At 44.0% G+C, this 13,818-nt stretch overlaps 1 protein-coding gene across 1 annotated transcript; it reads left to right on the top strand.

The window, feature by feature from the left end:
• The first annotated feature begins 4,610 nt into the window (after positions 1-4,610).
• LOC123131016 (transcription factor MYB93) lies at positions 4,611-5,940 on the top strand. Its single transcript, XM_044550791.1, has 3 exons — positions 4,611-4,841; positions 4,949-5,078; positions 5,188-5,940. Exons 1-3 carry the CDS (start codon positions 4,709-4,711, stop codon positions 5,906-5,908), a joined length of 984 nt encoding a protein of 327 aa, XP_044406726.1. The 5' UTR covers positions 4,611-4,708; the 3' UTR covers positions 5,909-5,940.
• The last annotated feature ends 7,878 nt before the right edge of the window (positions 5,941-13,818 follow it).

The raw sequence follows: 13,818 nt of genomic DNA on the forward strand, positions 1-13,818 counted from the left end.
CAAGTACTACAACACACGTTGCTGAACTTGTTGCGCAAAAATAATTTTGTGAGCCGGTTGAGTCCCGATGGGTTTACCCCGTGTGAGCGGGATCCCGTATTCCGTACACTACTGGTACTGTGGTACATGCAACCAAATACTCTCCTGGAGAAAATTTACATGCACAAAATTGTTAACACAACCATATATATTGTCCTTGAGACAGTGGAAAATGAAGCTAGGATGACGATGTTGGAGGCCTGAGAAATCATGTGCCAGGACCAAGCAGCCCTGCGTTGACAAGTCATGGGACCTACGAAAAAATACACCACAAACTAGCCCTAGCTTACGTCTCTACAGTTTCTAGTAACTTATTTATCTCATGCAAATATGCCATCTCATCATACAATTGCATATAGGATAAGGCTCATCTCAACATGCAATTATGATGGAAAAAGACCCAACACAATATAAAAAAATACATGAAAATGTTTTTTATTTAATTATTCTACTTATATTCAATAAATATTATTACATCTATACACAATAAAATATAACAAGTCAGGTTCTTATGTATCAACCCAAATTTTCATCAATCAATTCCCACAACAAAAAGCGGGGCATTCTCTAGTTATTGACAAGCATCGATCAGTAGCGAACCAAATCCACTAAACGTACAAGCGACATGATAGGCATCGGAACAAATACAAATATTATCACATCAACCAACAAAGAAGAGCACACGGACCTTCATCAATCACAAAAGGGGAAAAGGACATTAGGAACGAGTTTCGGGTGAAAATAAATTACTGTTCACGGCAAACCGGACAGAGCCGAACACGTACGATAATGGAAGCAACCAGTGGCGAAGCTACATAAAAATACTAGGGCGGGCCAATCTAAGCTTTAGCTATTCTTTTGGATGGAGCGGGCCATGGCAGAGTTTTGCCTCACATAGCTCCGCCAGTGGAAACAACCGGTCATAGGCCATGGCAAAAGGTGAGGTGGCGTAGGGCCATCTCAAATAAGGGCCCATATATCTACATACCTACAAAAATTACAAAAATATGATTTGCATAACACAAAATCAGCAAGTGTGCAGGGTGCCTTTGCCCCCCTCCTGCGACACTTCACAATGTTGTATTCATTCAATAGTTGTTTATGACTGAGTACATGTAACTTGTATTTATCATTTATATCATATAATCATATATACAGGCTGTATTAGATTTTATTTGCTAATAAAATGTCATTTCTGGATGTTTATGGGACGCGGCATTTTGGTTCCCGGGCCCAGATGAGTCGGAAGCGAACAGTAAAATCACCAAAAATACTAGAAAAATTCAAAAAATCTGAAAAAATTGTGGTGAAAGATTCTTGAGTGCTTGATGTTTGTATCAAATGTCAGATCATTTGGACATTTGAGTGACTCTCAACAAAAAAGACCAATTTGGGGGTTGTGAAAATGTTTCCCGTATTTTTGTTGTTTGGGCCTGATTTTTTTGCCGAGAGCCGATGTCTGAATGCTCTGAAATTTGACACGAGCATCACGCACTCAAGCATCTTTCACCACAAAAAAACCATAATTTTCTGATTTTTTACTGTTCACTGGGTGCATCTGAGCTCGGGTTCCGGATTGAATTATCATGTTTTCTGCCTTTATTTTGATTTTCATGAGGCAGTATATAATATATACCGGCGAAAGTATTTATGTTGCTCTGTTTTATTTGGTAGGTCCATTGTACTCTATTCACACTAGGGCCTCTGTAATGCTAGGGCCGACCTTGAATGGAAGCTGATGGAGATTGTGATAAACAAACAAAGGGGTTGTTGTTCTACTCGTGTCGACCTTGACGCCGACGGTGGCGCTCCTGCTCCGTCTTCCTTCCCGAGGTCGCGTTCGAACTTCCCCCTCCCCAGCTCCTCCTCCTCCCCCAATCACACGGGTGAAAACCATGGCCGTCGGGCGTCGGCGACGATATGGCATCATGAACCTTCCTAAAGGCGGCATCTTGGGGTGGGTGGGGGATGTGGGCTTGTTCTGCGGTTTCGGGCGTCGGTGGGGGATGTGTGTAGCCTTCCGGGTGGCCGATGGTGTTTGTGGTGGAGGCGTCATTCCGCAATCTTCTTGGTTCCTTGCTTGGTCACTCCGCGGGCTGCTGATAGGCGACACGGTGCCCTACGCAAGGGCGAAGGGAATAGTGGTCTCCTTCTGGCAGCTGGTGTGGTGAGATTATGGTCTCTCCCCCGATCGTGGCAAGGTTAACTTAGCGGCATGGCCTGTCTGGTGCACCCTCGTCAGCTTCTTCAGATGTCGATCCTGTCTGCGAGGAGGTTTCCTTTGGCTTCATCAAGATGCTTCCTTTGTTGGTCGGTGTGATCATTCTCCTATGCTCTCTGTAGCAATTGTGCGTGATTGTTCCTTGCATGTAATTCTTTAGCTTGGTCTCAAGCTTGTATCTTTTCTATCACAACATCATTGTATCCTAGCCGGTTGATGACTTCATTAATATTGGTTGGGCTGGTGGCCTTTTCAACCTGGCCCAACCCTACTATACATACGATGAATTCTCATCCCACACTCATACGATTAGAGACAGCGCAAGACAATTCAGTTTGTGGGCCACAACATGCAACAAGTTTTACTGTCTAGTCGTACGGGTGTCCGACGAAAAAGTATGGTATGCAGAGCAATTTCGTGGCCTTTTCTCTAAAAAAACTGTGGTAGCTGCATGTCACAACCTGAAAGCAGCATGAAGACGTTGATCAACTTGCACTATTGTATGCGTTGTTTATGAGCCACGCGGACGGAGGGTGGGCCGATGCGGTGACGACGACCGAGCCGACGACGACGAGGAGGAGGTCCAGCCGCTCTCCATTCACGTACGTTGCGTGCATGGGGAAGGAAAAATTCGCAGCCGGCCGGCCGCGGCCCCACGGCGGCCACCACGTGGAGTCCGTCGACAACTCGACATGCGTGGAAAACATTGGAAAAGATACGTGGCGCTGGATGGGAGCTTGTTAATTAGGTCGCCAGTGATGATCGGCCCAGCTTTGCATGCCAAAAGGAAGTGGTCTGATCCATGGAGCATGCATGTACATGTACGTAGGACACTAGGAGCAGTAGGGCGCTTTGGTTTGTTGCCCAGTCGCTGGGTCTCGGAGCAGGTAACTGCAATGACGATCGAATCTATCGATCTGGGGCCTCCTCACCACCTCTGTGTGTTAGTGTGTGTTGTTGGTTCGGTTGCAGCTCAGCGGCCCTGGTAATTTGTCAATGACATGCACGTTCCACCAAGTGGCCGGATATATGTTCCTTGTGGGCAATCCTGCAAATTACCACTGAAATTGACGCATCAATTCCACCCTGCCAAGATCATAATGGTGTATTTGCCCCTCCATCTGCTCCTCGGCTTCACTCGTGATCTCAGAGTAAAAGCTCAGTCCGCGTGCGTGTTTCTCTTGCATACCACCTTGAGTTCCCAGTTGCACTTAGAAATGCAGCAGATTAAAACGGCACATGCATCATCCATGAACAGGCATTAACTGCCAAATCAACGCATCCAAATATATATACTTAGTTTTGGGGACTGCAAGAACAAGACGGCGGGGTCAGATCTCTGCATACGTTGTACTCTATATCAAGAGATCTCTGCGTACGCAATTCTAGCTAGCTCAGCCATTTAAAAAAAATCTAGCTAGCTAGCTGTTAACACTGTCATTTGGGATACTTGTACAAAAATACTTCCTTAGTTAGGGGACGGTCTCAGTCCAGCTCCATACGCAGGTTTGTCATCTGCTGGGCCCATTGCATACTTGAGAAAAAGCTATACGCCAACATATACTATGATATCCCAGGAATCTAGTCATCCACATGTTGACATGCATGCAAATGCTGTATAATATAATTCTGAAAATCTGGTGTATAAAATAGGTGTCATGTGACAAGTACAATGTCGCGAATACAATATCTACAGATTTTGGAGGCTGCTACTACAACTAGAGTACAGGACTCGAATAATAGTTGTTGAAATTGCACCACTTGTATGTCTTTGGAATTGATACCATACACTTCCAGGAACCAACTTCTGGAACATTTGCTCATTTTATATGGATCAACAGCCCCCTCCCCCCCAGAAAGTAATAATCACAATATATGGTAGGGTTTCATAAAACAACATATGGTAGGAGATGTTACATGATGAGCTATTGGCTACTTACAAATAAACAATGATCTGACTGCTTTCTTAAATGTTATAACACCCAATGCAACATTTTTTTTTGCAGAGAAGAACAACGAAAATATCACAATTAAAGCAAGGCTTAAGGATCACACCTTGTCCAAAAAAAAAACGGCCGAAGGAAAATAGAGTACTATATCAACGTGACTGCTGATTGCCCTCTTATCCTAGCGGCTTAAGTCAACAACATGGATCAACAGCCCTTATCTTAGTGTGGAGGAACACCCTTGCCCACTTGACATGTACGTCGCATACCCAAATTATCTAAGGGCAGATTAATACTTTCCACTCGAATAAACTAATCCTGACCTGGGTTTAGACACCGGATTTCATGGCCTTTATATAGAGGAAGCTGTGTTCCGGTGACCAGACATCCTTGACACAGGAAACCCCAAGGATCAAGCTAGGGAGGAGAGGCAGATAGCTTTGTCTCCCTCCTTCCCACCTGCACCATCCTAACCCGGCCCAATCCTATCTCAATCCTATCAATGGGGAGGTCTCCTTGCTGCGACGAGAATGGCCTCAAGAAGGGCCCTTGGACAGCTGAAGAAGACCAGAAGCTTACGGACTACATCGAGAAGCATGGCCATGGGAGCTGGAGAGCACTGCCTAAGCTTGCAGGTACGCGACACACGCCACGGTTTTCTTTTTGCACCGGGTATGGATGCCGCGGCTAGCTTTGGTCCGAAATGTAGCTCATGCGTCTGGTTCTTCTGCGTATCTCACAGGACTCAACAGGTGTGGCAAGAGCTGCAGACTGAGATGGACTAACTACCTGAGGCCTGATATCAAGAGAGGGAAGTTCACACCCGAGGAAGAGCAGACCATCCTCCAGCTCCACTCCGTCCTTGGCAACAAGTACGGCACACCTATCAACAAACATCTTGCTTGTACAATCTTCAAAAACATATACTATATGTGGTGCTCTTGCTAACACAGAAACTGCATGCTGTGCTGATCAAACCAGGTGGTCAGCCATCGCGAAGCACCTCCCCGGGCGGACCGACAACGAGATCAAGAACTTCTGGAACACCCACCTGAAGAAGAAGCTCATCCAGATGGGCTTCGACCCGATGACGCACCGGCCGAGGACCGACTTCTTCGCCGCGCTGCCACAGCTCATCGCGCTCGCCAACCTCCGCCAGCTCGTGGAGCAGCGGCCGTGGGACGACCAAAGCGCCAGCCAGCTCCAAGCCGATGCAGTCCAGGCAGCAAAGCTCGAGTACTTGCAGTGCCTGCTTCAGTCGGCAGCAGCCATTGCGACCAGTCCCAGCTCCAGCAGCATCAACACCATCCCCACTGACCTGGAGCAAATCGGCCTCCTGAGTCCTTCGCGGATGTCTTCCTTGTCTTCGCTGTCGTCTCCAAGGATCATGGAGGGCGTCAATGGCCATGACTTGGTAACTGGGCAAGTGCCTGGCATCCAGATACCTAGTAGCTCATTCTTCGAACACGAACAGGCTATCATCAATTGTACCAACCAGAACTCGGATTATAGTGCAAACAGCGGCGAGGGGGAGAAACTGCTGCTCCTGTCAGAGGACTCCCTTCCGCCACTTGCCGACTTCCCTACTTCCAACTTCGGCGATGCTTGCAGCACCTCAAGTTGTGAGGCTGTGGGCAACAGCACCCAGCTCCCTATTTGGTCTGACTCATTTTATGATGAGTTCATGAGCGAGTTTGCATGAGTGATACTGCACAAGATAACCCAAAGACACAATGTGTTATTTCTCATAAACTCCTTGTCTCACTCACAATAAAAAAAATCTGTGCAAAGTGATACGGCGGGTTGCCGGATCTTGAATAATTGGTGTGATAATTAGTCTAGCAAACAAAGACCGATCAACACATATGTAGTCTAACTAATTAGAGGGTACCTTTACAAAAACCGCAGCGGACACTTTTGATGGACTTGAAACGTGCCACTTGGTTCAACACGTGTCGCGCGCTCTGCACACCACGTGGAAGCTTTATATATTTTTTCCTTCACGCATTTTTGGGGTCTTCAGGGTTTTTGGATTATGTTTGTTTTTTCTTTGTTTTCTTGAAGATTATCCTCGTGTGAAGCACAGTTGTTGAAAACAGAAAGACACAACTTTGCATGCTTTCACACAAAGCAAGTTGTACTTCTTGTAGAAGCACATGTGTGCTTCCCGGAAAGTGCAAAGCACAAGTGTGTATATGTGTGGTTCCCGGAAGAGTGAAAAGCATAGGTGTGCTTCTCGACTAAAAGGGAAAAATCACAATTGTGCTTCTCAGTTCCCGATTTATTTTTTCAGTCATTGGATTTTGTGTCTTCATTTTTTTCGCATCCAATTTTTGTTTTTTCTTCATTTACCCCCTCTTTATGGTTCTTTTAGGGGGGAAAGTTCGTCCAAACTTATTAGCATGGGATCTAATCTAAAAAATCTCGACGTGAGAAACCCAATGGTGAAAATACTTCATGATTTAGACATACAGTTCAAGAGATAAAACGTTTTGTAGAAAATCAAAACTCCCTGATTGTGACAAGTGTTGCACTGCGCCGCTTCTCACCATCAGAGAAGATGGGAGTGAGCTTTAAAAGGTGTACCCCTTAGGGCATCTCCAATGCGAACCCTCAAAATGCTCGCAAACATCCGGACCAAGCTATCCGGACACTACAAGCCATCAAATGGTACCCCCAACGGTCCGCGGATACGTCCACTTGTCTGAAATCCGGAAAACCGGATGCAAACCAAGTGAGCTTTGTGGGCGTCCGGACCGCCGCCACATACACGTGTGACACCTCGGTCCCACCCAAAAACATCTGTAGCAACCGTGCCCACTTCGCGCGACCACACGCTGCTCCATGCTCCGCATTCATGCCACTCCGGAGCGAAGCGACCAGTCACTGGTGCTGGCATTGAAGCAGCGCGTCGGCTGAGAGCATTGCCCACCCCATGATACGTCTCCAACGTATCTATAATTTTTGATTGATCCATGCTATTATATTATCTGTTTTGGATGTTTATGGGCTTTATTAAACACTTTTATATTATTTTTGGGACTAACCTATTAACCCAGTGCCCAGTGCCAGTTTCTGTTTTTCCTTGTTTTAGAGTATTGCAGAAAAAGAAAATCAAACGGAGTCCAATTGACCTGAAACTTCACGGAACTTATTTTTGGACCAGAAGAAGCCCACGGAGTATTGGAGATGGACCAGGAGAGTCCCGGGCTGCCCATGAGGGTGGGGGACGCGCCCACCCCCTGGGCGCGCCCCCCTGCCTCGTGCACAGCCCGGAGCTCCACCGACGTACTTCTTCCTCCCATATATATCCATATACCCTAAAAACTTCTGGGAAGAGAATAGATCGGGAGTTCCGCCGCCAGAAGCCTACGTAGCCACCGAAAACTAATCTAGACCCGTTCTGGCACCCTGCCGGAGGGGGAATCCCTCTCCGGTGGCCATCTTCATCATCCCGGTGCTCTCCATGACGAGGAGGGAGTAGTCCATCCTCGGGGCTGAGGGTATGTACCAGTAGCTATGTGTTTGATCTCTCTCTCTCTCTCGTGTTCTTGAGGTGATACGATCTTGATATATCGCGAGCTTTGCTACTATAGTTGGATCTTATGATGTTTCTCCCCCTCTACTCTCTTGTAATGGATTGAGTTTTCCCTTTGAAGTTATCTTATCGGATTGAGTTTTTAAGGATTTGAGAACACTTGATGTATGTCTTGCGTGGGATACCTGTGGTGACAATGGGGTATTCTATTGATCCACTTGATGTATGTTTTGGTGATCAACTTGCGGGTTCCGTGACCTTGGGAATCTATGCATAGGGTTTGGCACACGTTTTTGTCTTGACTCTCCGGTAAAAACTTTGGGGCACTCTTTGAGGTTCTATGTGTTGGTTGAATAGATGAATCTGAGATTGTGTGATGCATATCGTATAATCATACCCACGGATACTTGAGGTGACATTGGAGTATCTAGGTGACATTAGGGTTTTGGTTGATTTGTGTCTTAAGGTGTTATTCTAGTATGAACTCTAGGGCTGTTTGTGACATAGCCCAACGAATGGATTGAAAAGAATAACTTGGAGGTGGTTTCGTACCCTACCATAATCTCTTCATTTGCTCTCCGCTATTAGTGACTTTGGAGTGACTCTTTGTTGCATGTTGAGGGATAGTTATGTGATCCAATTATGTTATTATTGTTGAGAGGACTTGCACTAGTGAAAGTATGAACCCTAGGCCTTGTTTCCTATCATTGCAATACCGTTTATGCTCACTTTTACCATTAGTTACCTTGCTGTTTTTATATTTCCAGATTACAAAAACTATTATCTACTATCCATATTGCACTTGTATCACCATCTCTTCGTCGAACTAGTGCACCTATACAATTTACCGTTATATTGGGTGTGTTGGGGACACAAGAGACTCTTTGTTATTTGGTTGCAGGGTTGCTTGAGAGAGACCATCTTCATCCTACGCCTCCCACAGATTGATAAACCTTAGGTCATCCACTTGAGGGAAATTTGCTACTGTCCTACAAACCTCTGCACTTGGAGGCCCAACAACTTCTACAAGAAGAAGGTTGTGTAGTAGACATCACCCCACTTCCTAGTCTCCGCGCATGTTCAATGTCGAAGATATGGGACTGGACAGGATGGGGCGAATATCTACCGCATTTCAAACGGCTATCTACCGCATTTCAAACCGGTTACCTGTTCATCCGCCTGCCATCATTAAATAGGCGTGGTGCTAGAGAAACCAATTCTGGCTCCCACGCTGACACGACCCGCTGTGTGTTCTAGCTGGTACTCGCTATTTATGTGAGGCCATGCCCGGCACGATCCACACCACACCTCACCATATCCACTACCATTCCTCCTTCGTGCACCACGTCCACCATGACCGCAAGCTCCAGAGCGATGTGGGAGAGCCTCTCAGCGGAGCAGATGTACGAGTTGAACGACCTTGCAGCCAGCTGGCAGGCACGTCGTGCATGACGGATAAAGGTTGGCTTGCCGATGAGCTCGCTAGAGGTGAGCAACAATGATCCCACGATGGAGGAGGCATCCGATGACGAGCTGGTGCCCCCGCGCGCCTCGGTCCATGTCGGCCTCTGATACGTCTCCGTCGTACCTACTTTTTCAAACACTTTTGATCTTGTTTTGGACTCTAACTTGTATGATTTGAATGGAACTAACCCAGACTGACACTGTTTTCAGCAGAATTGCCATGATGTTGTTTTATGTGCAGAAAACAAAAGTTTTCAGAATGACCTGAAACTCCACGGAATACCTTACAATAAATAATAAAAATACTCGCCAAAGATGAAGACCAGGGGGGCCACACCCTGCTCACGAGGGTGGGGGCGCCCCCCTAGGGCGCGCCCCCTACCTCGTGGGCCCCCTAGAGACTTCCCGACGCCAACTCCAACTCTATATATCTGCTTTCGGGGAGAAAAAAATCAAGAAGAAAAAATCATCGCGTTTTACGATACGGAGCCACCGCCAAGCCCTAAAACCTCTCGGGAGGGCTGATCTGGAGTCCGTTCGGGGCTCCGGAGAGGAGAATCCGTCGCCGTCGTCATCATCAACCATCCTCCATCACCAATTTCATGATGCTCACCGCCGTGCGTGAGTAATTCCATCGTAGGCTTGCTGGACGGTGATGGGTTGGATGAGATTTATCATGTAATCGAGTTAGTTTTGTTAGGGTTTGATCCCTAGTATCCACTATGTTATGACTGTTACATGATGAACCGCATCCGGCATAATTATCCATCATTGATCCATTGCCTACGAGCTTTCCACATACTGGTTTACGCTTGCTTACTTTCCCGTTGCTATTGTTACAATCACTACAAAATACCAAAAATAATACCTTGCTTCCATTACTCTTTTTTTACCGTTACCATCACTATCATATTACTTTGCTACTAAACACTTTGCTGCAGATACTAAGTTTCCAGGTGTGGTTGAATTGACAACTCAGCTGCTAATACTTGAGAATATTCTTAGGCTCCCCTTGTGTCGAATCAATAAATTTGGGTTGAATACTCTACCCTCGAAAGCTGTTGCGATCCCCTATACTTGTGGGTCATCAAGACTAATTTCTGGCACCGTTGCCGGGGAGCATAGCTCTATTCTTTGAGTCACTTGGGATTTATATCTGCTGGACACTATGAAGAACTTGAGAGATCCAAAAACCAAGATCTATCCCTCAACTACCAGGGGAGGTAAGGAACTGCCATCTAGCTCCGCACTTGATTCACCTTCTGTTATGAGTAAATTTGCGACACCTACACCTGCTTCTGCTATTCATTCTGATATGTCGCATGTTATTGATGATGCCACTTCTGCTATGCATGATACTTATGATGAATTTACCTCTATGCCTGATACTACTATGCCACTTAGTGATTTTCTGGAAGAACAACTTGCTAGGGCTAGAGAAATTGAAAATATGGACTCTGATTATAATGATGAAAGTGATGATGAAGAATCACTTGTTATTCCCGAGGGTTATGTATTTGATCAAGAAGCTTCTTTTGCTATTTTAGCTTGCAAAGATAGACGTGAACTTAAAAGATTATTAGCTAAATGGAGTAAGCAATCTCTAAATGTTAGAATGAAACCTGACCCTGCTTTTGCTACTTCACCTATCTTTGTTACTGATAAGGATTATGAATTCTCTGTTGATCCTGATATAATTACTTTAGTTGAATCTAATCCTTTTCATGGCTATGAATCTGAAACTGTTGTGGCACATCTTACTAAATTAAATGATATAGCCACCTTGTTCACTAATGATGAGAGATCTCGCTACTTTTATATCCTCAAAATATTTCCGTTCTCATTAAAAGGTGATGCTAAGATATGGTTTAATTCTCTTGATCCTGGTTGTGTGCGTAGTCCCCAGGGTATGATTTATTACTTCTCTGCTAAATATTTCTCTGCTCATAAGAAACAAGCTGCTTTAAAGGAAATATACAACTTTATGCAAATTAAAGAAGAGAGCCTCCCACAAGCTTGGGGGAGGCTTCTCAAGTTACTTAATGCTTTGCCTGATCATCCTCTTAAGAAAAATGAAATACTTGATATCTTTTATAATGGACTAACCGATGCCTCCAGAGATTACCTGGATAGTTGTGCTGGTTCTCTTTTCAGGGAAAGAACACCGGATGAAGCTGAAATTCTATTGAACAATATGTTGACAAATGAAAATAATTGGGCACCTCCTGAGCCAGCTCCTGAGCTAGTTCCTGCTCCAATTAATGATCCTATTCCTAAACCAACTCCAAAGAAGAGAGGTGTTCTATTTCTCAGTCACGAAGATATGCAAGAGGTAAAGAAATCTATGAAAGAAAAAGGTATTGAAGCTGAAGATGTTAAGAATTTGCCTCCTATTGAAGAAATACATGGTCTTTATTTCTTCAATAGGAAGTAAAGGTAAATTCTCTCTATAGATATGATAAAGATGAAATCCCTCCTACTAAAATTGCTAGTCAGTGCTTGGATGAGTTTGATAGATTTATGTTTAAGCAAGAAGACTTCAATGCTTATTTTGGTAGACAGTTAAAACAAGATGCTGATATGATTAAATACTTGGGTGATTATATGGCTAATATTAGAGGTGAACTTAAACTTGTTAGCAAACATGCTTCTATGGTTACCACTCAAGTAGAACAAGTACTTAAAGCTCAAAAAGAATTGCTCGATGAAATGAATAGTAAGAAAAATGATTATGCTGTTAAAGTGGCTACTAGAGCTAGTAGAATGACTCAGGAACCTTTGTATCCTGAAGGTCACCCTAAGAGAATTGAGCAAGATTCTCAGAGAAATAAAATTGATGCACCTAGTTCTTCTAAAAGGAAAAAGAAAAATGATAGAACTGTGCAAACTTCTCGTGAACCTATTGCTGAACCACCTGATAATCCAAATGATATTTCTATTTCCGATGCTGAAACACAATCTGGCAATGAACCTAAACTTAGTGATAATATTAACGATGATGTTCATAATGATGCCCAACCTAGTAATGACAATGATGTAGAAATTGAACCTGCTGTTGATCTTGATAACCCACAATCAAAGAATCAACGTTATGATAAGAAAGATTTTGTTGCTAGAAAACATGGTAAAGAAAAAGAGAACCTTGGGTTCAGAAACCCATGCCTTTTCCTCCCAAACCATCCAAGAAAAAGGATGATGAGGATTTTGAGCGCTTTGCTGAAATGATTAGACCTATCTTTTTACGTATGCGATTGACTGATATGCTCAAAATGAATCGTTATGCTAAGTATATGAAAGATATTGTTACAAATAAAAGAAAGATACCGGAAGCTGAAATTTCCACCATGCTTGCTAATTGTACTTTTAAAGGTGGAATACCAAAGAAACTTGGAGACCCCGGAGTACCTACTATACCATGCTCTATTAAAAGAAACTATGTTAAAACTGCTTTATATGATCTTGGAGCCGGCGTTAGTGTTATGCCTCTCTCTTTATATCGTAGACTTGACTTGAATAAGTTGACACCTACTGAAATATCTTTGCAAATGGCTGATAAATCAACTGCTATACCTGTCGGTATTTGTGAGGATGTGCCTGTTGTAGTTGCAAATGTTACTATTTTAACGGACTTTGTTATTCTAGATATTCCCGAGGACGATAGTATGTCTATTATTCTTGGAAGACCTTTTCTTAATACTGTAGGGGCTGTTATTGATTGCACTAAAGGCAATGCCACTTTTCATGTTAATGGTAATGAGCATACGGTACACTTTCCGAGGAAACAACCTCAAGTTCATAGTATCAATTCTATCCAAAAAATTCCATCGATTATATTTGGAGGTTTTGAATTTCCTCTTCCTAGTGTCAAGAAATATGATATACTTATTGTTGGGGATGTGCATATCCCCGTTGAGGTAACCTAGTGTTATTCGAAATTTCTCCGGTTTCATGTTAATCGGAATGAGTTTGTTAACAAGACTTGATCAACCTTGTTAGTGGATTCCTTTTGATGAGCATGAGATGGATGAAACTAGAAGCACAACCTTCTATACCCTCTCTATACTTTCTGTTATTTAGTTGAAATAAAGTAAAAATAATATTTTTCTGTCTGTTTCCTGACTTATCCATGCAATATAAAAATATCCTGAAAATAAAAGTACTCAGAATGACATGCCAATTTAATATGATTTTTTCGGGAATATTTGAGGATTTATAATGCAAAAATTACCGCGGGGGGAGCTGCCACCTGGTCACGAGGGTGGAGGGCACGCCCTACCCCCCTGGGCGCGCCCCCTGCCTCGTGGGCCCACGGTGGTCCTCCTCCACTTATTCCTGCACCCATCCTCTTCTTCTTCCTCCCACAAACACGAAAAACCAACTCAAGCACGAGTTCTAGCTCACTTTGCTGCCATTTTCGATCTCCTTGCTCAAAGCACCTCTCACAAAACTGCTTGGGGAGATTGTTCTTTGGTATGTGACTCCTCCATTGGTCCAATTAGTTTTTGTTCTAGAGCTTTATTCATTACAAATTCGTGTTGCTTAGGTGACCCTGTTCTTGAGCTTGCATGTCAAATTTATATGGTTCCTAGTAGTTTTGATGCATGATATAG

This window comes from Triticum aestivum, chromosome 6A (assembly GCF_018294505.1).
Source record: "Triticum aestivum cultivar Chinese Spring chromosome 6A, IWGSC CS RefSeq v2.1, whole genome shotgun sequence".
Taxonomy (NCBI): Eukaryota; Viridiplantae; Streptophyta; class Magnoliopsida; order Poales; family Poaceae; genus Triticum; species Triticum aestivum.